Source organism: Carassius carassius, chromosome 48 (assembly GCF_963082965.1).
Source record: "Carassius carassius chromosome 48, fCarCar2.1, whole genome shotgun sequence".
Taxonomy (NCBI): Eukaryota; Metazoa; Chordata; class Actinopteri; order Cypriniformes; family Cyprinidae; genus Carassius; species Carassius carassius.
Window position 1 is genome coordinate 15,375,677 of NC_081802.1, and position 22,368 is coordinate 15,398,044.

The 22,368-nt window shown below is 44.0% G+C and overlaps 1 protein-coding gene and 3 pseudogenes across 1 annotated transcript; 3 read left to right on the plus strand and 1 right to left on the minus strand.

Moving 5' to 3' along the window:
- Positions 1–1,801: 1,801 nt before the first annotated feature.
- LOC132131850 (zona pellucida sperm-binding protein 3-like) lies at positions 1,802–2,712 on the minus strand. Its single transcript, XM_059543985.1, has 2 exons — positions 2,164–2,712; positions 1,802–1,924 (listed from the first exon to the last, which is right to left on the minus strand). The coding sequence occupies exons 1-2, from the start codon at positions 2,695–2,697 to the stop codon at positions 1,802–1,804; spliced, it is 657 nt and encodes a 218-aa protein (XP_059399968.1). The 5' UTR covers positions 2,698–2,712.
- Positions 2,713–3,740: 1,028 nt separating this feature from the next.
- On the plus strand, positions 3,741–5,832 carry LOC132131564 (zona pellucida sperm-binding protein 4-like; annotated as a pseudogene).
- A 5,576-nt stretch (positions 5,833–11,408) lies between these two features.
- LOC132131571 (zona pellucida sperm-binding protein 4-like) lies at positions 11,409–13,500 on the plus strand (annotated as a pseudogene).
- Positions 13,501–19,076: 5,576 nt separating this feature from the next.
- On the plus strand, positions 19,077–21,168 carry LOC132131572 (zona pellucida sperm-binding protein 4-like; annotated as a pseudogene).
- Positions 21,169–22,368: the final 1,200 nt, after the last annotated feature.

The following is a 22,368-nucleotide window of genomic DNA, read 5'->3' on the forward strand; positions in this document are numbered from 1 at the left end:
TCACTGAGAATCCAAACATTTGTTCTATTTGAGTGTCATTTTGTCAATGATTTTTCAGAATTATAACGGACCTGCTACTGCACAAAAAAACCCTTACGTCAGTACAGGTTCAGCACACCAAATACTAAACTGAACTTTAGAGATGCCTGCCATTTTCCTAACAAAAATTTAAACCCTATCAATAACCCATCTGAAGGTGGAAAATGTTGTGCCAATGTTGATACTAGGAGTGCGCTTTAATTGCACATGGATTTAAAAGCATGAGAGATGTCAACAAGGAGCATTAGGAAACTAATTTAACTTATCAAACCTATTTGGGGATGCAAGGAGAAAATTAAACTGCTCATTTGAAGTTACCAACATGAAGAAATCAAGTTCACTGCATAAGAGGCACGCAAAATCTGCAGTGCTTCAAGGAAGTGGACGTTCACGGAGAACTCTTTTGGCACAAGTGCCAATTAACGGAATTCCCTTTACAGCATCATGGGCAATGTATTCCACCTTTACAGTACTCCTAAAAAAGGGAGCTCACAGCAGGTCCCTTTAAAAGGTTTATTAACTTCCCTTACGAGAAAAGGAAGCCTTTCCTTCTGGCAAGAGAATAGGTACAGTAGGACTACCCACTTCCTCGCACAAAATCAATTGGTTAAACTAGACAAGAAAAACAGAAACAAGAATAAGTTTGCTCCCCCACATTTATTGAAGACCAGCTAAAGTCTTCTTGTGCTCTTGAACCACTACAGGACCGAGCGAGGCCTTCCCTTCCCACTGAAGGCCTAGAAAAAGCAGACACCAAAGTTAAGTGCTTGAAGGGTCAAAAACCAAGCTTAAAAGCACCTTCCTACCTCCAAAAGGAGAAGCAGCAGTTCCACCATCAGGACCACATGTTGAGTCACAGCAACCACAAACCTGGTTGTTCCCATCAGCAGCAAGCCACCTGCAATACGAAAAATCAGACTTGGCACCTTTAATGTATTCGTAAGTGGCATGAACATACCCATTGGCAAAGGAACAGGATTTGTGGAGCGCGTCACTAGGTGCAGAAGCAAGAGTGGCCTTCAGAACACACGTCATGTAGATCTGCAAGAGACACCACGGGTAAGGGGACACAAACCAAAGCAAATGGGAGAGGTCATTCTCAAACACTCATACATACAGAAGGACTGGATCCCCCCTGGAACATGAAGGCCTCCAGCTGGAACCGGATTTTGTCTTCCTGGGATCGAGGCATGAAGCGCGAGCTGGAAGCTGTGACCTTGGCATCCACAAGACATCTAAGGAGTAAAAAGTAGTTGTCAGGGACAAAGTGGTTACAAGGAGCAAACGCGAGAACAAGTCAACTCTGCAGCATCTGGTGACATGAACACACCCATGATTCTCAATGAACCAATATCTCGGAAGGGCGTTCACATCAGGTACTTGGGTGGCCACACAGCTGTCCACAAACACACGCAGAGGGACGTGGTTGTATACCTTCACAGATGCCTCAACATTAATAACGTCACCCAGGAAGTAGGAGTTTGAAGGCCTCTCATAGGACCAGTCATCTGCAAGAGGGAAGAACTGCTTAGGTACAGCCTCGTTCAGAAGGCAGAAGGTCTAGAGAAACTGCACAAACCAGTCATGAGCTTCAGGGAGAACACCAAGACTTCTTCACCAGCCTCCGTTGAGGCATAAGGGACCCAAGTTGGCTTCAAGGCACTACTGCTGACATTTTGAAACCTGCAGTTCAAGAAGTGACCAATTAAATGGGCTTCCAGTTCCACCACTGCAAGCAATGCCACAAGTCACAAAAGGTCGCTTACCTTTGATAGTGGCATTGAACTCCAATAACTGCACCACCTGCACGGGTAATCGGAGTGCCAGCAAACGCCTCAGGAGTGTAGGTAAGGGCAAAGGTGTAGACAAGCTCATCCTTGGTCATCTATAGGAGACTGACGTTGTTACCAAGAGGGTTCTCCGAAAAAGAGAACCCATTCCAAAAGGCATCTTAGCAAGTCCTGCCATAACACTTGGTTACCCGAGTAAGCAGTTATTAAGAGTCTTTCCCACTATAAGAGAACCGTCCCATGGATGGTTCCCTGAATCTAGAACGTCGATACCAAAACAAGGGCCTATTTTTAGTAGGGTTCAATAAATCTAGTAACACTTAACAGCTCTTACCATCAAGACACTGTTGCAGTCCTGCAGTTCATTCTCAAAGAAGAGCACCATAGAGCCTGGGACCAAACCGACAACAGGACATCCTCCCAGAGTCAGACCAGATGGCTGGATCAGTTCACCATTGCTAAACAAGTCCTGCTGTACCTCCACATGAATCCGGTTCTCACCGCATTGAATAGCTACACTACTGGGGGTCACAGGTTGCCTCAAATGGAAATCCACCGCCATCTCACTCGGCACTTCTGGAACAACGGGGAACCTCCAGTCCAAAGGCTTCACTGGACCCTGCAACACCTGCTTCTCCTGAAGACCAAGAGGCTCTTGTGCAAATCCTCTGTAGTCGAGACTCTGAAACGGAGAGGCCTTCTGCAAAGTGTTCCCGAGCACTTGAGAAGAAACAGGCACTCTGGAAGCTGGATACAATTGATGCTTCTTGCTTTTCGGACTTTGACTGGAACTCAAACTTCCAAAAGCATTCTTCAGATCAAACACCACAAGCACAACCAGCACTAACACACATTGCAAAAGACCCATCCTGACAAACGTTAACACAATACCCACCAGTGCTCGTCTTTGCCATTAAGTACAGCTTTGAATTTAAGCGGCTCCTCCCCTTTCAGCTTGATTGATTACCTTTGGACCTCCAAAGGTCTCTGGACCTGTAATTAACAAATGAGAACGTTCTGGAATGTCACTAGCCAATGGAAGGCTTGAAAAGGATCTGAGATTTTCATCTACACTTATTCACAATTTTACAATTAAAGTTTGACAGTGTGTCTATGATAGACAAAGAATGTCATTACAAAAGCGCCTGATATGACTCAAATAATAGAGAATATTCATAAAAATCTCTCTCTCTTTTAATGAATCCTCTGCAGTGAATGGGTGGCATCAGAACGAAAGTCCAAAGAGCTATTATAAATATCAAAATAATCCACAAGTAATTCACATCAATTACGGTCTTGTGAAGGGAAAGGCTGTGTGTTTATAAGAAACAAATCCATCGTTGAGAAATTCAAATTCAAATTATTGCTTCCAGCCAAAATATGAGCTCATAATCCCAGTTAAAGGTGCCATAGAATGCATTGATACTATATTTTAAATGATATCTACATAAAAGGTACGTGGCTTGGGTATGGGCAAAAATTCTCTGGAACGGTTTTACATGTCCATTTACAACCCTGGGATTTGTCCCTAGAATTATTTGGAAGGGTCATGAACAATAATGTTGAGCTCTGCTCTGATTGGCTGTTTCACAGCGCGGATCTCTTCTGTCCAGCGTGAACGATGGCGAGATTAGGCATTAAAACCTGATATGTTTGAGCCTGTATCAGACGAAGATAAAGATTTGGAAAGAATGTTTAGCGTCCGCGTGAACGAGGCTTGAGAGAGTTGTCAGTGAAGATGTGGACGCAGCCTCTGTGTTGCTTTTATAAGCGTTTTTTCTCAATAAGAATTGAATCTTGAGATCCAATGAGAATCACCCAGTTGTTAATGAAGAGGGAGGGACTATCGTTAATTAGCTGAAATCTGTAGAATACAAAAAGACCAAAGGGCAGTAGCTTCACTTTGTGTTTAGCTGTTGAACAATGGCTGGAAGTTGGTGTTTGGCTCAGATTTTGGTGGTCTGTGCTTTCTGTCATGCTGTTCCACAGTGGAGTAAATCGCTTCAGGATGCTCAAGCTCTGATGATCCAGCAAACTGACCAGCAGTTTCAGCTCCAGAAGCCAGTTCAACAGCTAACTAACCAGCAGTTTCCGCCTCGGAAACCAGTTCAACAGCTAACTAACCAGCAATTTCCGCTCCAAAAGCCTGTTCCACAACTACCTACACCGCAGTTTCCGCTTCAGAAGCCAGTTCCACAACAACCTAAGCCGCAGTTTCCGCTTCAGAAGCCAGTTCCACAACAACCTAAGCTGCAGTTTCCGCTTCAGAAGCCAGTTCCACAACAACCTAACCCGCAGTTTCCGCTTCAGAAGCCAGTTCCACAACAACCTAAGCCGCAGTTTCCGATTCAGAAGCCAGTTAAACAGCAGTTTCAGAAGCCAGTAGTGCAGGCAGAGCCCCTTGATAAATGTGCTGTAGCTGATTCTGAGCAGATCCAATGTGGTCTACCTGGGATCAGTGGTGCTGAGTGTGAAGCTATCAACTGCTGCTTTAACGGACAGCAGTGTTTCTATGGGAGGGCAGGTAAGCGTTCTCCATCTTATTCTGTTCGTGTTAAACCGTTTCTCTGAATTTAACCTGCTCTTGTTCTAGTGACTGTCCAGTGTATTCGAGATGGTCAGTTTGTGGTAGTGGTGTCTCGAGACGTTACCTTGCCTCGACTGAGTCTGGATTCGGTTCATCTACTGGGTGGAAACGACCCACCTTGTGCTCCTGTGGGGTCTACACCTTCCTTTGCTATATACCAGTTCCCTGTGACCGCATGTGGCACGAGCGTGATGGTTAGCAGCTGCTACTGGTTTTATTCTGCATCGCTTGGACTGGATGCTGACACCGTTTCTATTCACAGGAGGACGGTGGATATGTGGTGTATGAAAACAGAATGACCTCATCGTATGAAGTGGGGATTGGACCATATGGTTCCATCACAAGGGACAGTCATTTTGAGTAGGTGATCCATGACTTGGTGTGACCACTAATCCCTGATAAATGCTACAAGCTCGCTGTGTGTCGTCCAGGTTTCTCTTCCAGTGTAGATATTCGGGAACTTCCGTGGAAGCTCTGGTTGTGGAGGTCAACTCTGTTCCTCCACCTCCACCAGTAGCTGCTCCTGGACCTCTCAGGGTGGAGCTCAGACTGGCCAATGGCCAATGTGTCACCAAAGGCTGTGCTGAAGGTAAGGTCTTGTCCTGTGTCTGCCTAAAGCCTTTCAAACTGGAGTCTGGTTAAACCCCAGTGTTGTTCCTCAGGGGATGAGGCCTACACGTCCTACTACAGTGACGCTGATTATCCCATCACAAAAGTCCTGCGAGAGCCTGTGTATGTTGAGGTGCACATTATGGAGAGGACTGACCCCAACATTGTCCTGATGCTGGGACGTTGTTGGACTACTTCAACCCCCAGTCCACTCAGTCTCCCCCAGTGGGACCTTCTGATCGACGGGTGCGTGTACAGCCAATCTTCATCCAGTTAGTCTGCTGGGAGACCCTTTCTAACCTTCTCTTTTGTCTTCAGATGCCCTTACCAGGACGACCGCTATCTGACCACACTGGTTCCAGTGACTGGATCGTCTGGTCTTCAGTTCCCAACCCACTACAAGCGCTTTGCTGTGAAGATGTTCACATTTGTAGATCCAGCCTCACTGGCTGCTCTGCAGGAAACCGTATGCCCCCCTTTACTTGAACATTTGTGTATTTACTACTTGTGGATTCTATGACTTGAGCCTCTTTCTTCCCTGTCAGATCTTCATCCACTGCAGTACAGAGGTGTGCCATCCATCATCTGGCTCTTGTGAGCAAAGCTGCACCAGGAAACGTGAGTTCTTGCTTTCTCTCGACAAAAAGGAACTGAGCATTTTAGAAGTGCGTTCTCACTTCTAACACTTCTCTTTCAGGAAGAGACACTCGTATCAAGGCTGTCTCTGGGGAGCAGACTGTGGTTTCTAGTGGAGAAGTTACTCTGGTCATGTAAATCTAGTGTTTTTAATAAACCGTGCAGAACCCTGAGGTATCTCTTTGTCTATTGTTTTGGTTGGGCAGAATCCGGGATTACATGCCTCTTCCCAGTTGTTTTTTCCTCACACTATTAAACCAAGGTTTCACAACCTTTTGTAAGGTTGTGCATTCCTTTATCCATCCTCCAGTTGTTAACCTGGGGCAGCACAAGGTTCCCCTTTTTTAATTTGTCTTCCAAACCGTAGTTTGGTTCCCGATATTCACAATATAAAGTTATGTGGATTACTTGCGGCTTTTGTTTTAAATCCAACTCAAATTGCTGAGCTCAAGTTTTAAATGGAAATCAATTCTCGACTGTCTTGAAGCAAACAAGAAACCGTGTCAATTGTCCTCAACTCAAAGTAATGATATTAAAGGGATCCTCCTCCCCAAAATGAAAATGGTGTCACTAATCACTTACCCCCGTGTCGTTCCAAACCTGTAGAACCTTCATTGGTCTTTGGGACCCAATTTAACCCCTTACTTGTCACCCCCCATTTTCAGCATGGAGACACGAATGACATGCCCAAAATTAAAAGGTTGCTGCTAACGAGTCTTTCTTACTAGATACATAATCAACATCTGTTCACAAAGCTGACACCTCAAAGTTTACTGTTCAGGAATCAGAATTACTCAGACGGTTATAATAGAGATATATGTAAGCTGAAACATGTCAGTAAAAATATTAAAAACCTATTTAAAAGTGACGTAGGATATGATTTTAGATACATAATGAAGCTAAAGCCACAAGTCTACTAATACTTCATTTTGATATTTCAGAATATAATCTCACAAAGTGTGAAATTTATGAAACCTTTTCTAAGACCGTGTCATGTGTGTTTTTAGAGAAGGCTAGTAAAATTGATTTATGACTCCTGGAATGCGATCATCTCTTGTTGGGACCGGCAAAACTGCCCCATTCATGATTCTATTGTTGTTACGAAACGAGCCTTTCACACATGGGCCAGGTATGACACAAAATCCTGATTCTTCATTTATCATTATGCCAGTATACATTTACCCCACTATTATCAAAAGCCTTACTATAAAAATACAACAAAACATTTTCTTACAACCTTTGACAAAATGATTACAAAATGCATTATGAAGAAGAACTGCACCTGCTATGTAGCTGCATTAGAGCTAACGTTAGCATCAAGCTACATAAGACTATTCATGAAAATTAACCGATTGTTTGTAATAACCTCCTTTTGCGATCACATGTGGAATTTTACTGCTGTAAAAATATGCTATTTATAGCCTTTTACGTCGCTGCACAAGTTAGCATTTCAGATGTACATTTTTAATAGTTATAAAAACGCCCAAAATCACATACCAACCATTAACTAACGTAATCGTGTGTTTATTATTTGGATATTTCATGGGTACAGAGGCTTCTCTGTGTGGTTGTGGTCAGATATCGACACAGAAGTGTACAGGAAATGCATCATGGGTAGGATGGGGCGGGATATGATGCACAGTTATGATGGACAAGACACGGGCGAATCCGGTCTCTGTCAGCGCGCACACGGAAGACTATTCACACAGAGACAGGGCTGGGAGCGGATCATTATCATCAGATCACGTAAATCAGTGGAAAATGATTAGAAATGAGGATTCTGACTGAAGAAATATGAAGTAAACATCAGTAAATATATCTCTGTGTATATGCAACTTTTGACTATAAACCCTATTTGAACACAAACCACTGCAGACGTGACTGAATATGAATGCTTGGTGAATTTCTATTCTAAAAATGACTCCTATTTATTTTGTACTCCTGACATAAATGACGGTCACTGCAACAATGTTTTATCAAAACATTGGTCAAATATCGAAGCTAGAGTCTTTAAACTTTCAACTGATGCACCGTTTCTCCAGGTCAAGTGAGAGAGTGATGTTTAACGTACTGTGAAAGTAAAACAATAATCTGGGGCCGGTTTTTTGGGGTGGAGTATCCCTTTAGTATTGAAACCGCCCAAGATGTTGCACAAGTGACAAACCAACAGTTTTCAAAAAAGGTCATTCACTGAGAGTCCAAACATTAGTTCTATTTGGGTGTCATTTCGTCAATGATTTTTCAGAATTCTAACTGACCTGCTACTGCACAAAAAACCCCTTACGTCAGTACAGGTTCTGCAAGTTTGGCACACCAAATACTACACTGAACTTAAGCGATGCCTGCCGTTTTCCTAAAATGTAAAGCCTATAAATAACCCGTCTGAAGGTGGAAAATGTTGTGCCAGTGTTGATACTGGGAGTGCGCTTCTATTGTACATGGATTTGTTCAAGGAAGGGGACGTTCACACAGAACTCTTTTGGCACAAGTGCCAATTAACAGAATTCCCTTTACAGTACTCCTAAAAAAGGGAGCTCACAGCAGGTCCCTTTAAAAGGTTTATTAACTTCCCTTACGAGAAAAGGGAGCCTTTCCTTCTGGCAAGAGAATAGGTACAGTAGGACTACCCACTTCCTCGCACAAAATCAATTGGTTAAACTAGACAAGAAAAACAGAAACAAGAATAAGTTTGCTCCCCCACATTTATTGAAGACCAGCTAAAGTCTTCTTGTGCTCTTGAACCACTACAGGACCGAGCGAGGCCTTCCCTTCCCACTGAAGGCCTAGAAAAAGCAGACACCAAAGTTAAGTGCTTGAAGGGTCAAAAACCAAGCTTAAAAGCACCTTCCTACCTCCAAAAGGAGAAGCAGCAGTTCCACCATCAGGACCACATGTTGAGTCACAGCAACCACAAACCTGGTTGTTCCCATCAGCAGCAAGCCACCTGCAATACGAAAAATCAGACTTGGCACCTTTAATGTATTCGTAAGTGGCATGAACATACCCATTGGCAAAGGAACAGGATTTGTGGAGCGCGTCACTAGGTGCAGAAGCAAGAGTGGCCTTCAGAACACACGTCATGTAGATCTGCAAGAGACACCACGGGTAAGGGGACACAAACCAAAGCAAATGGGAGAGGTCATTCTCAAACACTCATACATACAGAAGGACTGGATCCCCCCTGGAACATGAAGGCCTCCAGCTGGAACCGGATTTTGTCTTCCTGGGATCGAGGCATGAAGCGCGAGCTGGAAGCTGTGACCTTGGCATCCACAAGACATCTAAGGAGTAAAAAGTAGTTGTCAGGGACAAAGTGGTTACAAGGAGCAAACGCGAGAACAAGTCAACTCTGCAGCATCTGGTGACATGAACACACCCATGATTCTCAATGAACCAATATCTCGGAAGGGCGTTCACATCAGGTACTTGGGTGGCCACACAGCTGTCCACAAACACACGCAGAGGGACGTGGTTGTATACCTTCACAGATGCCTCAACATTAATAACGTCACCCAGGAAGTAGGAGTTTGAAGGCCTCTCATAGGACCAGTCATCTGCAAGAGGGAAGAACTGCTTAGGTACAGCCTCGTTCAGAAGGCAGAAGGTCTAGAGAAACTGCACAAACCAGTCATGAGCTTCAGGGAGAACACCAAGACTTCTTCACCAGCCTCCGTTGAGGCATAAGGGACCCAAGTTGGCTTCAAGGCACTACTGCTGACATTTTGAAACCTGCAGTTCAAGAAGTGACCAATTAAATGGGCTTCCAGTTCCACCACTGCAAGCAATGCCACAAGTCACAAAAGGTCACTTACCTTTGATAGTGGCATTGAACTCCAATAACTGCACCACCTGCACGGGTAATCGGAGTGCCAGCAAACGCCTCAGGAGTGTAGGTAAGGGCAAAGGTGTAGACAAGCTCATCCTTGGTCATCTATAGGAGACTGACGTTGTTACCAAGAGGGTTCTCCGAAAAAGAGAACCCATTCCAAAAGGCATCTTAGCAAGTCCTGCCATAACACTTGGTTACCCGAGTAAGCAGTTATTAAGAGTCTTTCCCACTATAAGAGAACCGTCCCATGGATGGTTCCCTGAATCTAGAACGTCGATACCAAAACAAGGGCCTATTTTTAGTAGGGTTCAATAAATCTAGTAACACTTAACAGCTCTTACCATCAAGACACTGTTGCAGTCCTGCAGTTCATTCTCAAAGAAGAGCACCTTAGAGCCTGGGACCAAACCGACAACAGGACATCCTCCCAGAGTCAGACCAGATGGCTGGATCAGTTCACCATTGCTAAACAAGTCCTGCTGTACCTCCACATGAATCCGGTTCTCACCGCATTGAATAGCTACACTACTGGGGGTCACAGGTTGCCTCAAATGGAAATCCACCGCCATCTCACTCGGCACTTCTGGAACAACGGGGAACCTCCAGTCCAAAGGCTTCACTGGACCCTGCAACACCTGCTTCTCCTGAAGACCAAGAGGCTCTTGTGCAAATCCTCTGTAGTCGAGACTCTGAAACGGAGAGGCCTTCTGCAAAGTGTTCCCGAGCACTTGAGAAGAAACAGGCACTCTGGAAGCTGGATACAATTGATGCTTCTTGCTTTTCGGACTTTGACTGGAACTCAAACTTCCAAAAGCATTCTTCAGATCAAACACCACAAGCACAACCAGCACTAACACACATTGCAAAAGACCCATCCTGACAAACGTTAACACAATACCCACCAGTGCTCGTCTTTGCCATTAAGTACAGCTTTGAATTTAAGCGGCTCCTCCCCTTTCAGCTTGATTGATTACCTTTGGACCTCCAAAGGTCTCTGGACCTGTAATTAACAAATGAGAACGTTCTGGAATGTCACTAGCCAATGGAAGGCTTGAAAAGGATCTGAGATTTTCATCTACACTCATTCACAATTTTACAATTAAAGTTTGACAGTGTGTCTATGATAGACAAAGAATGTCATTACAAAAGCGCCTGATATGACTCAAATAATAGAGAATATTCATAAAAATCTCTCTCTCTTTTAATGGATCCTCTGCAGTGAATGGGTGGCATCAGAACGAAAGTCCAAAGAGCTATTATAAATATCAAAATAATCCACAAGTAATTCACATCAATTACGGTCTTGTGAAGGGAAAGGCTGTGTGTTTATAAGAAACAAATCCATCGTTGAGAAATTCAAATTCAAATTATTGCTTCCAGCCAAAATATGAGCTCATAATCCCAGTTAAAGGTGCCATAGAATGCATTGATACTATATTTTAAATGATATCTACATAAAAGGTACGTGGCTTGGGTATGGGCAAAAATTCTCTGGAACGGTTTTACATGTCCATTTACAACCCTGGGATTTGTCCCTAGAATTATTTGGAAGGGTCATGAACAATAATGTTGAGCTCTGCTCTGATTGGCTGTTTCACAGCGCGGATCTCTTCTGTCCAGCGTGAACGATGGCGAGATTAGGCATTAAAACCTGATATGTTTGAGCCTGTATCAGACGAAGATAAAGATTTGGAAAGAATGTTTAGCGTCCGCGTGAACGAGGCTTGAGAGAGTTGTCAGTGAAGACGTGGACGCAGCCTCTGTGTTGCTTTTATAAGCGTTTTTTCTCAATAAGAATTGAATCTTGAGATCCAATGAGAATCACCCAGTTGTTAATGAAGAGGGAGGGACTATCGTTAATTAGCTGAAATCTGTAGAATACAAAAAGACCAAAGGGCAGTAGCTTCACTTTGTGTTTAGCTGTTGAACAATGGCTGGAAGTTGGTGTTTGGCTCAGATTTTGGTGGTCTGTGCTTTCTGTCATGCTGTTCCACAGTGGAGTAAATCGCTTCAGGATGCTCAAGCTCTGATGATCCAGCAAACTGACCAGCAGTTTCAGCTCCAGAAGCCAGTTCAACAGCTAACTAACCAGCAGTTTCCGCCTCGGAAACCAGTTCAACAGCTAACTAACCAGCAATTTCCGCTCCAAAAGCCTGTTCCACAACTACCTACACCGCAGTTTCCGCTTCAGAAGCCAGTTCCACAACAACCTAAGCCGCAGTTTCCGCTTCAGAAGCCAGTTCCACAACAACCTAAGCTGCAGTTTCCGCTTCAGAAGCCAGTTCCACAACAACCTAACCCGCAGTTTCCGCTTCAGAAGCCAGTTCCACAACAACCTAAGCCGCAGTTTCCGATTCAGAAGCCAGTTAAACAGCAGTTTCAGAAGCCAGTAGTGCAGGCAGAGCCCCTTGATAAATGTGCTGTAGCTGATTCTGAGCAGATCCAATGTGGTCTACCTGGGATCAGTGGTGCTGAGTGTGAAGCTATCAACTGCTGCTTTAACGGACAGCAGTGTTTCTATGGGAGGGCAGGTAAGCGTTCTCCATCTTATTCTGTTCGTGTTAAACCGTTTCTCTGAATTTAACCTGCTCTTGTTCTAGTGACTGTCCAGTGTATTCGAGATGGTCAGTTTGTGGTAGTGGTGTCTCGAGACGTTACCTTGCCTCGACTGAGTCTGGATTCGGTTCATCTACTGGGTGGAAACGACCCACCTTGTGCTCCTGTGGGGTCTACACCTTCCTTTGCTATATACCAGTTCCCTGTGACCGCATGTGGCACGAGCGTGATGGTTAGCAGCTGCTACTGGTTTTATTCTGCATCGCTTGGACTGGATGCTGACACCGTTTCTATTCACAGGAGGACGGTGGATATGTGGTGTATGAAAACAGAATGACCTCATCGTATGAAGTGGGGATTGGACCATATGGTTCCATCACAAGGGACAGTCATTTTGAGTAGGTGATCCATGACTTGGTGTGACCACTAATCCCTGATAAATGCTACAAGCTCGCTGTGTGTCGTCCAGGTTTCTCTTCCAGTGTAGATATTCGGGAACTTCCGTGGAAGCTCTGGTTGTGGAGGTCAACTCTGTTCCTCCACCTCCACCAGTAGCTGCTCCTGGACCTCTCAGGGTGGAGCTCAGACTGGCCAATGGCCAATGTGTCACCAAAGGCTGTGCTGAAGGTAAGGTCTTGTCCTGTGTCTGCCTAAAGCCTTTCAAACTGGAGTCTGGTTAAACCCCAGTGTTGTTCCTCAGGGGATGAGGCCTACACGTCCTACTACAGTGACGCTGATTATCCCATCACAAAAGTCCTGCGAGAGCCTGTGTATGTTGAGGTGCACATTATGGAGAGGACTGACCCCAACATTGTCCTGATGCTGGGACGTTGTTGGACTACTTCAACCCCCAGTCCACTCAGTCTCCCCCAGTGGGACCTTCTGATCGACGGGTGCGTGTACAGCCAATCTTCATCCAGTTAGTCTGCTGGGAGACCCTTTCTAACCTTCTCTTTTGTCTTCAGATGCCCTTACCAGGACGACCGCTATCTGACCACACTGGTTCCAGTGACTGGATCGTCTGGTCTTCAGTTCCCAACCCACTACAAGCGCTTTGCTGTGAAGATGTTCACATTTGTAGATCCAGCCTCACTGGCTGCTCTGCAGGAAACCGTATGCCCCCCTTTACTTGAACATTTGTGTATTTACTACTTGTGGATTCTATGACTTGAGCCTCTTTCTTCCCTGTCAGATCTTCATCCACTGCAGTACAGAGGTGTGCCATCCATCATCTGGCTCTTGTGAGCAAAGCTGCACCAGGAAACGTGAGTTCTTGCTTTCTCTCGACAAAAAGGAACTGAGCATTTTAGAAGTGCGTTCTCACTTCTAACACTTCTCTTTCAGGAAGAGACACTCGTATCAAGGCTGTCTCTGGGGAGCAGACTGTGGTTTCTAGTGGAGAAGTTACTCTGGTCATGTAAATCTAGTGTTTTTAATAAACCGTGCAGAACCCTGAGGTATCTCTTTGTCTATTGTTTTGGTTGGGCAGAATCCGGGATTACATGCCTCTTCCCAGTTGTTTTTTCCTCACACTATTAAACCAAGGTTTCACAACCTTTTGTAAGGTTGTGCATTCCTTTATCCATCCTCCAGTTGTTAACCTGGGGCAGCACAAGGTTCCCCTTTTTTAATTTGTCTTCCAAACCGTAGTTTGGTTCCCGATATTCACAATATAAAGTTATGTGGATTACTTGCGGCTTTTGTTTTAAATCCAACTCAAATTGCTGAGCTCAAGTTTTAAATGGAAATCAATTCTCGACTGTCTTGAAGCAAACAAGAAACCGTGTCAATTGTCCTCAACTCAAAGTAATGATATTAAAGGGATCCTCCTCCCCAAAATGAAAATGGTGTCACTAATCACTTACCCCCGTGTCGTTCCAAACCTGTAGAACCTTCATTGGTCTTTGGGACCCAATTTAACCCCTTACTTGTCACCCCCCATTTTCAGCATGGAGACACGAATGACATGCCCAAAATTAAAAGGTTGCTGCTAACGAGTCTTTCTTACTAGATACATAATCAACATCTGTTCACAAAGCTGACACCTCAAAGTTTACTGTTCAGGAATCAGAATTACTCAGACGGTTATAATAGAGATATATGTAAGCTGAAACATGTCAGTAAAAATATTAAAAACCTATTTAAAAGTGACGTAGGATATGATTTTAGATACATAATGAAGCTAAAGCCACAAGTCTACTAATACTTCATTTTGATATTTCAGAATATAATCTCACAAAGTGTGAAATTTATGAAACCTTTTCTAAGACCGTGTCATGTGTGTTTTTAGAGAAGGCTAGTAAAATTGATTTATGACTCCTGGAATGCGATCATCTCTTGTTGGGACCGGCAAAACTGCCCCATTCATGATTCTATTGTTGTTACGAAACGAGCCTTTCACACATGGGCCAGGTATGACACAAAATCCTGATTCTTCATTTATCATTATGCCAGTATACATTTACCCCACTATTATCAAAAGCCTTACTATAAAAATACAACAAAACATTTTCTTACAACCTTTGACAAAATGATTACAAAATGCATTATGAAGAAGAACTGCACCTGCTATGTAGCTGCATTAGAGCTAACGTTAGCATCAAGCTACATAAGACTATTCATGAAAATTAACCGATTGTTTGTAATAACCTCCTTTTGCGATCACATGTGGAATTTTACTGCTGTAAAAATATGCTATTTATAGCCTTTTACGTCGCTGCACAAGTTAGCATTTCAGATGTACATTTTTAATAGTTATAAAAACGCCCAAAATCACATACCAACCATTAACTAACGTAATCGTGTGTTTATTATTTGGATATTTCATGGGTACAGAGGTTTCTCTGTGTGGTTGTGGTCAGATATCGACACAGAAGTGTACAGGAAATGCATCATGGGTAGGATGGGGCGGGATATGATGCACAGTTATGATGGACAAGACACGGGCGAATCCGGTCTCTGTCAGCGCGCACACGGAAGACTATTCACACAGAGACAGGGCTGGGAGCGGATCATTATCATCAGATCACGTAAATCAGTGGAAAATGATTAGAAATGAGGATTCTGACTGAAGAAATATGAAGTAAACATCAGTAAATATATCTCTGTGTATATGCAACTTTTGACTATAAACCCTATTTGAACACAAACCACTGCAGACGTGACTGAATATGAATGCTTGGTGAATTTCTATTCTAAAAATGACTCCTATTTATTTTGTACTCCTGACATAAATGACGGTCACTGCAACAATGTTTTATCAAAACATTGGTCAAATATCGAAGCTAGAGTCTTTAAACTTTCAACTGATGCACCGTTTCTCCAGGTCAAGTGAGAGAGTGATGTTTAACGTACTGTGAAAGTAAAACAATAATCTGGGGCCGGTTTTTTGGGGTGGAGTATCCCTTTAGTATTGAAACCGCCCAAGATGTTGCACAAGTGACAAACCAACAGTTTTCAAAAAAGGTCATTCACTGAGAGTCCAAACATTAGTTCTATTTGGGTGTCATTTCGTCAATGATTTTTCAGAATTCTAACTGACCTGCTACTGCACAAAAAACCCCTTACGTCAGTACAGGTTCTGCAAGTTTGGCACACCAAATACTACACTGAACTTAAGCGATGCCTGCCGTTTTCCTAAAATGTAAAGCCTATAAATAACCCGTCTGAAGGTGGAAAATGTTGTGCCAGTGTTGATACTGGGAGTGCGCTTCTATTGTACATGGATTTGTTCAAGGAAGGGGACGTTCACACAGAACTCTTTTGGCACAAGTGCCAATTAACAGAATTCCCTTTACAGTACTCCTAAAAAAGGGAGCTCACAGCAGGTCCCTTTAAAAGGTTTATTAACTTCCCTTACGAGAAAAGGGAGCCTTTCCTTCTGGCAAGAGAATAGGTACAGTAGGACTACCCACTTCCTCGCACAAAATCAATTGGTTAAACTAGACAAGAAAAACAGAAACAAGAATAAGTTTGCTCCCCCACATTTATTGAAGACCAGCTAAAGTCTTCTTGTGCTCTTGAACCACTACAGGACCGAGCGAGGCCTTCCCTTCCCACTGAAGGCCTAGAAAAAGCAGACACCAAAGTTAAGTGCTTGAAGGGTCAAAAACCAAGCTTAAAAGCACCTTCCTACCTCCAAAAGGAGAAGCAGCAGTTCCACCATCAGGACCACATGTTGAGTCACAGCAACCACAAACCTGGTTGTTCCCATCAGCAGCAAGCCACCTGCAATACGAAAAATCAGACTTGGCACCTTTAATGTATTCGTAAGTGGCATGAACATACCCATTGGCAAAGGAACAGGATTTGTGGAGCGCGTCACTAGGTGCAGAAGCAAGAGTGGCCTTCAGAACACACGTCATGTAGATCTGCAAGAGACACCACGGGTAAGGGGACACAAACCAAAGCAAATGGGAGAGGTCATTCTCAAACACTCATACATACAGAAGGACTGGATCCCCCCTGGAACATGAAGGCCTCCAGCTGGAACCGGATTTTGTCTTCCTGGGATCGAGGCATGAAGCGCGAGCTGGAAGCTGTGACCTTGGCATCCACAAGACATCTAAGGAGTAAAAAGTAGTTGTCAGGGACAAAGTGGTTACAAGGAGCAAACGCGAGAACAAGTCAACTCTGCAGCATCTGGTGACATGAACACACCCATGATTCTCAATGAACCAATATCTCGGAAGGGCGTTCACATCAGGTACTTGGGTGGCCACACAGCTGTCCACAAACACACGCAGAGGGACGTGGTTGTATACCTTCACAGATGCCTCAACATTAATAACGTCACCCAGGAAGTAGGAGTTTGAAGGCCTCTCATAGGACCAGTCATCTGCAAGAGGGAAGAACTGCTTAGGTACAGCCTCGTTCAGAAGGCAGAAGGTCTAGAGAAACTGCACAAACCAGTCATGAGCTTCAGGGAGAACACCAAGACTTCTTCACCAGCCTCCGTTGAGGCATAAGGGACCCAAGTTGGCTTCAAGGCACTACTGCTGACATTTTGAAACCTGCAGTTCAAGAAGTGACCAATTAAATGGGCTTCCAGTTCCACCACTGCAAGCAATGCCACAAGTCACAAAAGGTCACTTACCTTTGATAGTGGCATTGAACTCCAATAACTGCACCACCTGCACGGGTAATCGGAGTGCCAGCAAACGCCTCAGGAGTGTAGGTAAGGGCAAAGGTGTAGACAAGCTCATCCTTGGTCATCTATAGGAGACTGACGTTGTTACCAAGAGGGTTCTCCGAAAAAGAGAACCCATTCCAAAAGGCATCTTAGCAAGTCCTGCCATAACACTTGGTTACCCGAGTAAGCAGTTATTAAGAGTCTTTCCCACTATAAGAGAACCGTCCCATGGATGGTTCCCTGAATCTAGAACGTCGATACCAAAACAAGGGCCTATTTTTAGTAGGGTTCAATAAATCTAGTAACACTTAACAGCTCTTACCATCAAGACACTGTTGCAGTCCTGCAGTTCATTCTCAAAGAAGAGCACCTTAGAGCCTGGGACCAAACCGACAACAGGACATCCTCCCAGAGTCAGACCAGATGGCTGGATCAGTTCACCATTGCTAAACAAGTCCTGCTGTACCTCCACATGAATCCGGTTCTCACCGCATTGAATAGCTACACTACTGGGGGTCACAGGTTGCCTCAAATGGAAATCCACCGCCATCTCACTCGGCACTTCTGGAACAACGGGGAACCTCCAGTCCAAAGGCTTCACTGGACCCTGCAACACCTGCTTCTCCTGAAGACCAAGAGGCTCTTGTGCAAATCCTCTGTAGTCGAGACTCTGAAACGGAGAGGCCTTCTGCAAAGTGTTCCCGAGCACTTGAGAAGAAACAGGCACTCTGGAAGCTGGATACAATTGATGCTTCTTGCTTTTCGGACTTTGACTGGAACTCAAACTTCCAAAAGCATTCTTCAGATCAAACACCACAAGCACAACCAGCACTAACACACATTGCAAAAGACCCATCCTGACAAACGTTAACACAATACCCACCAGTGCTCGTCTTTGCCATTAAGTACAGCTTTGAATTTAAGCGGCTCCTCCCCTTTCAGCTTGATTGATTACCTTTGGACCTCCAAAGGTCTCTGGACCTGTAATTAACAAATGAGAACGTTCTGGAATGTCACTAGCCAATGGAAGGCTTGAAAAGGATCTGAGATTTTCATCTACACTCATTCACAATTTTACAATTAAAGTTTGACAGTGTGTCTATGATAGACAAAGAATGTCATTACAAAAGCGCCTGATATGACTCAAATAATAGAGAATATTCATAAAAATCTCTCTCTCTTTTAATGGATCCTCTGCAGTGAATGGGTGGCATCAGAACGAAAGTCCAAAGAGCTATTATAAATATCAAAATAATCCACAAGTAATTCACATCAATTACGGTCTTGTGAAGGGAAAGGCTGTGTGTTTATAAGAAACAAATCCATCGTTGAGAAATTCAAATTCAAATTATTGCTTCCAGCCAAAATATGAGCTCATAATCCCAGTTAAAGGTGCCATAGAATGCATTGATACTATATTTTAAATGATATCTACATAAAAGGTACGTGGCTTGGGTATGGGCAAAAATTCTCTGGAACGGTTTTACATGTCCATTTACAACCCTGGGATTTGTCCCTAGAATTATTTGGAAGGGTCATGAACAATAATGTTGAGCTCTGCTCTGATTGGCTGTTTCACAGCGCGGATCTCTTCTGTCCAGCGTGAACGATGGCGAGATTAGGCATTAAAACCTGATATGTTTGAGCCTGTATCAGACGAAGATAAAGATTTGGAAAGAATGTTTAGCGTCCGCGTGAACGAGGCTTGAGAGAGTTGTCAGTGAAGACGTGGACGCAGCCTCTGTGTTGCTTTTATAAGCGTTTTTTCTCAATAAGAATTGAATCTTGAGATCCAATGAGAATCACCCAGTTGTTAATGAAGAGGGAGGGACTATCGTTAATTAGCTGAAATCTGTAGAATACAAAAAGACCAAAGGGCAGTAGCTTCACTTTGTGTTTAGCTGTTGAACAATGGCTGGAAGTTGGTGTTTGGCTCAGATTTTGGTGGTCTGTGCTTTCTGTCATGCTGTTCCACAGTGGAGTAAATCGCTTCAGGATGCTCAAGCTCTGATGATCCAGCAAACTGACCAGCAGTTTCAGCTCCAGAAGCCAGTTCAACAGCTAACTAACCAGCAGTTTCCGCCTCGGAAACCAGTTCAACAGCTAACTAACCAGCAATTTCCGCTCCAAAAGCCTGTTCCACAACTACCTACACCGCAGTTTCCGCTTCAGAAGCCAGTTCCACAACAACCTAAGCCGCAGTTTCCGCTTCAGAAGCCAGTTCCACAACAACCTAAGCTGCAGTTTCCGCTTCAGAAGCCAGTTCCACAACAACCTAACCCGCAGTTTCCGCTTCAGAAGCCAGTTCCACAACAACCTAAGCCGCAGTTTCCGATTCAGAAGCCAGTTAAACAGCAGTTTCAGAAGCCAGTAGTGCAGGCAGAGCCCCTTGATAAATGTGCTGTAGCTGATTCTGAGCAGATCCAATGTGGTCTACCTGGGATCAGTGGTGCTGAGTGTGAAGCTATCAACTGCTGCTTTAACGGACAGCAGTGTTTCTATGGGAGGGCAGGTAAGCGTTCTCCATCTTATTCTGTTCGTGTTAAACCGTTTCTCTGAATTTAACCTGCTCTTGTTCTAGTGACTGTCCAGTGTATTCGAGATGGTCAGTTTGTGGTAGTGGTGTCTCGAGACGTTACCTTGCCTCGACTGAGTCTGGATTCGGTTCATCTACTGGGTGGAAACGACCCACCTTGTGCTCCTGTGGGGTCTACACCTTCCTTTGCTATATACCAGTTCCCTGTGACCGCATGTGGCACGAGCGTGATGGTTAGCAGCTGCTACTGGTTTTATTCTGCATCGCTTGGACTGGATGCTGACACCGTTTCTATTCACAGGAGGACGGTGGATATGTGGTGTATGAAAACAGAATGACCTCATCGTATGAAGTGGGGATTGGACCATATGGTTCCATCACAAGGGACAGTCATTTTGAGTAGGTGATCCATGACTTGGTGTGACCACTAATCCCTGATAAATGCTACAAGCTCGCTGTGTGTCGTCCAGGTTTCTCTTCCAGTGTAGATATTCGGGAACTTCCGTGGAAGCTCTGGTTGTGGAGGTCAACTCTGTTCCTCCACCTCCACCAGTAGCTGCTCCTGGACCTCTCAGGGTGGAGCTCAGACTGGCCAATGGCCAATGTGTCACCAAAGGCTGTGCTGAAGGTAAGGTCTTGTCCTGTGTCTGCCTAAAGCCTTTCAAACTGGAGTCTGGTTAAACCCCAGTGTTGTTCCTCAGGGGATGAGGCCTACACGTCCTACTACAGTGACGCTGATTATCCCATCACAAAAGTCCTGCGAGAGCCTGTGTATGTTGAGGTGCACATTATGGAGAGGACTGACCCCAACATTGTCCTGATGCTGGGACGTTGTTGGACTACTTCAACCCCCAGTCCACTCAGTCTCCCCCAGTGGGACCTTCTGATCGACGGGTGCGTGTACAGCCAATCTTCATCCAGTTAGTCTGCTGGGAGACCCTTTCTAACCTTCTCTTTTGTCTTCAGATGCCCTTACCAGGACGACCGCTATCTGACCACACTGGTTCCAGTGACTGGATCGTCTGGTCTTCAGTTCCCAACCCACTACAAGCGCTTTGCTGTGAAGATGTTCACATTTGTAGATCCAGCCTCACTGGCTGCTCTGCAGGAAACCGTATGCCCCCCTTTACTTGAACATTTGTGTATTTACTACTTGTGGATTCTATGACTTGAGCCTCTTTCTTCCCTGTCAGATCTTCATCCACTGCAGTACAGAGGTGTGCCATCCATCATCTGGCTCTTGTGAGCAAAGCTGCACCAGGAAACGTGAGTTCTTGCTTTCTCTCGACAAAAAGGAACTGAGCATTTTAGAAGTGCGTTCTCACTTCTAACACTTCTCTTTCAGGAAGAGACACTCGTATCAAGGCTGTCTCTGGGGAGCAGACTGTGGTTTCTAGTGGAGAAGTTACTCTGGTCATGTAAATCTAGTGTTTTTAATAAACCGTGCAGAACCCTGAGGTATCTCTTTGTCTATTGTTTTGGTTGGGCAGAATCCGGGATTACATGCCTCTTCCCAGTTGTTTTTTCCTCACACTATTAAACCAAGGTTTCACAACCTTTTGTAAGGTTGTGCATTCCTTTATCCATCCTCCAGTTGTTAACCTGGGGCAGCACAAGGTTCCCCTTTTTTAATTTGTCTTCCAAACCGTAGTTTGGTTCCCGATATTCACAATATAAAGTTATGTGGATTACTTGCGGCTTTTGTTTTAAATCCAACTCAAATTGCTGAGCTCAAGTTTTAAATGGAAATCAATTCTCGACTGTCTTGAAGCAAACAAGAAACCGTGTCAATTGTCCTCAACTCAAAGTAATGATATTAAAGGGATCCTCCTCCCCAAAATGAAAATGGTGTCACTAATCACTTACCCCCGTGTCGTTCCAAACCTGTAGAACCTTCATTGGTCTTTGGGACCCAATTTAACCCCTTACTTGTCACCCCCCATTTTCAGCATGGAGACACGAATGACATGCCCAAAATTAAAAGGTTGCTGCTAACGAGTCTTTCTTACTAGATACATAATCAACATCTGTTCACAAAGCTGACACCTCAAAGTTTACTGTTCAGGAATCAGAATTACTCAGACGGTTATAATAGAGATATATGTAAGCTGAAACATGTCAGTAAAAATATTAAAAACCTATTTAAAAGTGACGTAGGATATGATTTTAGATACATAATGAAGCTAAAGCCACAAGTCTACTAATACTTCATTTTGATATTTCAGAATATAATCTCACAAAGTGTGAAATTTATGAAACCTTTTCTAAGACCGTGTCATGTGTGTTTTTAGAGAAGGCTAGTAAAATTGATTTATGACTCCTGGAATGCGATCATCTCTTGTTGGGACCGGCAAAACTGCCCCATTCATGATTCTATTGTTGTTACGAAACGAGCCTTTCACACATGGGCCAGGTATGACACAAAATCCTGATTCTTCATTTATCATTATGCCAGTATACATTTACCCCACTATTATCAAAAGCCTTACTATAAAAATACAACAAAACATTTTCTTACAACCTTTGACAAAATGATTACAAAATGCATTATGAAGAAGAACTGCACCTGCTATGTAGCTGCATTAGAGCTAACGTTAGCATCAAGCTACATAAGACTATTCATGAAAATTAACCGATTGTTTGTAATAACCTCCT

Excerpts from the sequence above, each read along its gene's own strand:
- LOC132131850 (XM_059543985.1), bottom strand. The coding sequence starts at position 2,697 with ATGGGTCTTTTGCAATGTGTGTTAGTGCTGGTTGTGCTTGTGGTGTTT. Across the intron at positions 1,925-2,163 it reads ACTGCAACAGTGTCTTGATG|ATGACCAAGGATGAGCTTGT; the intron begins GTAAGAGCTGTT and ends AGTCTCCTATAG.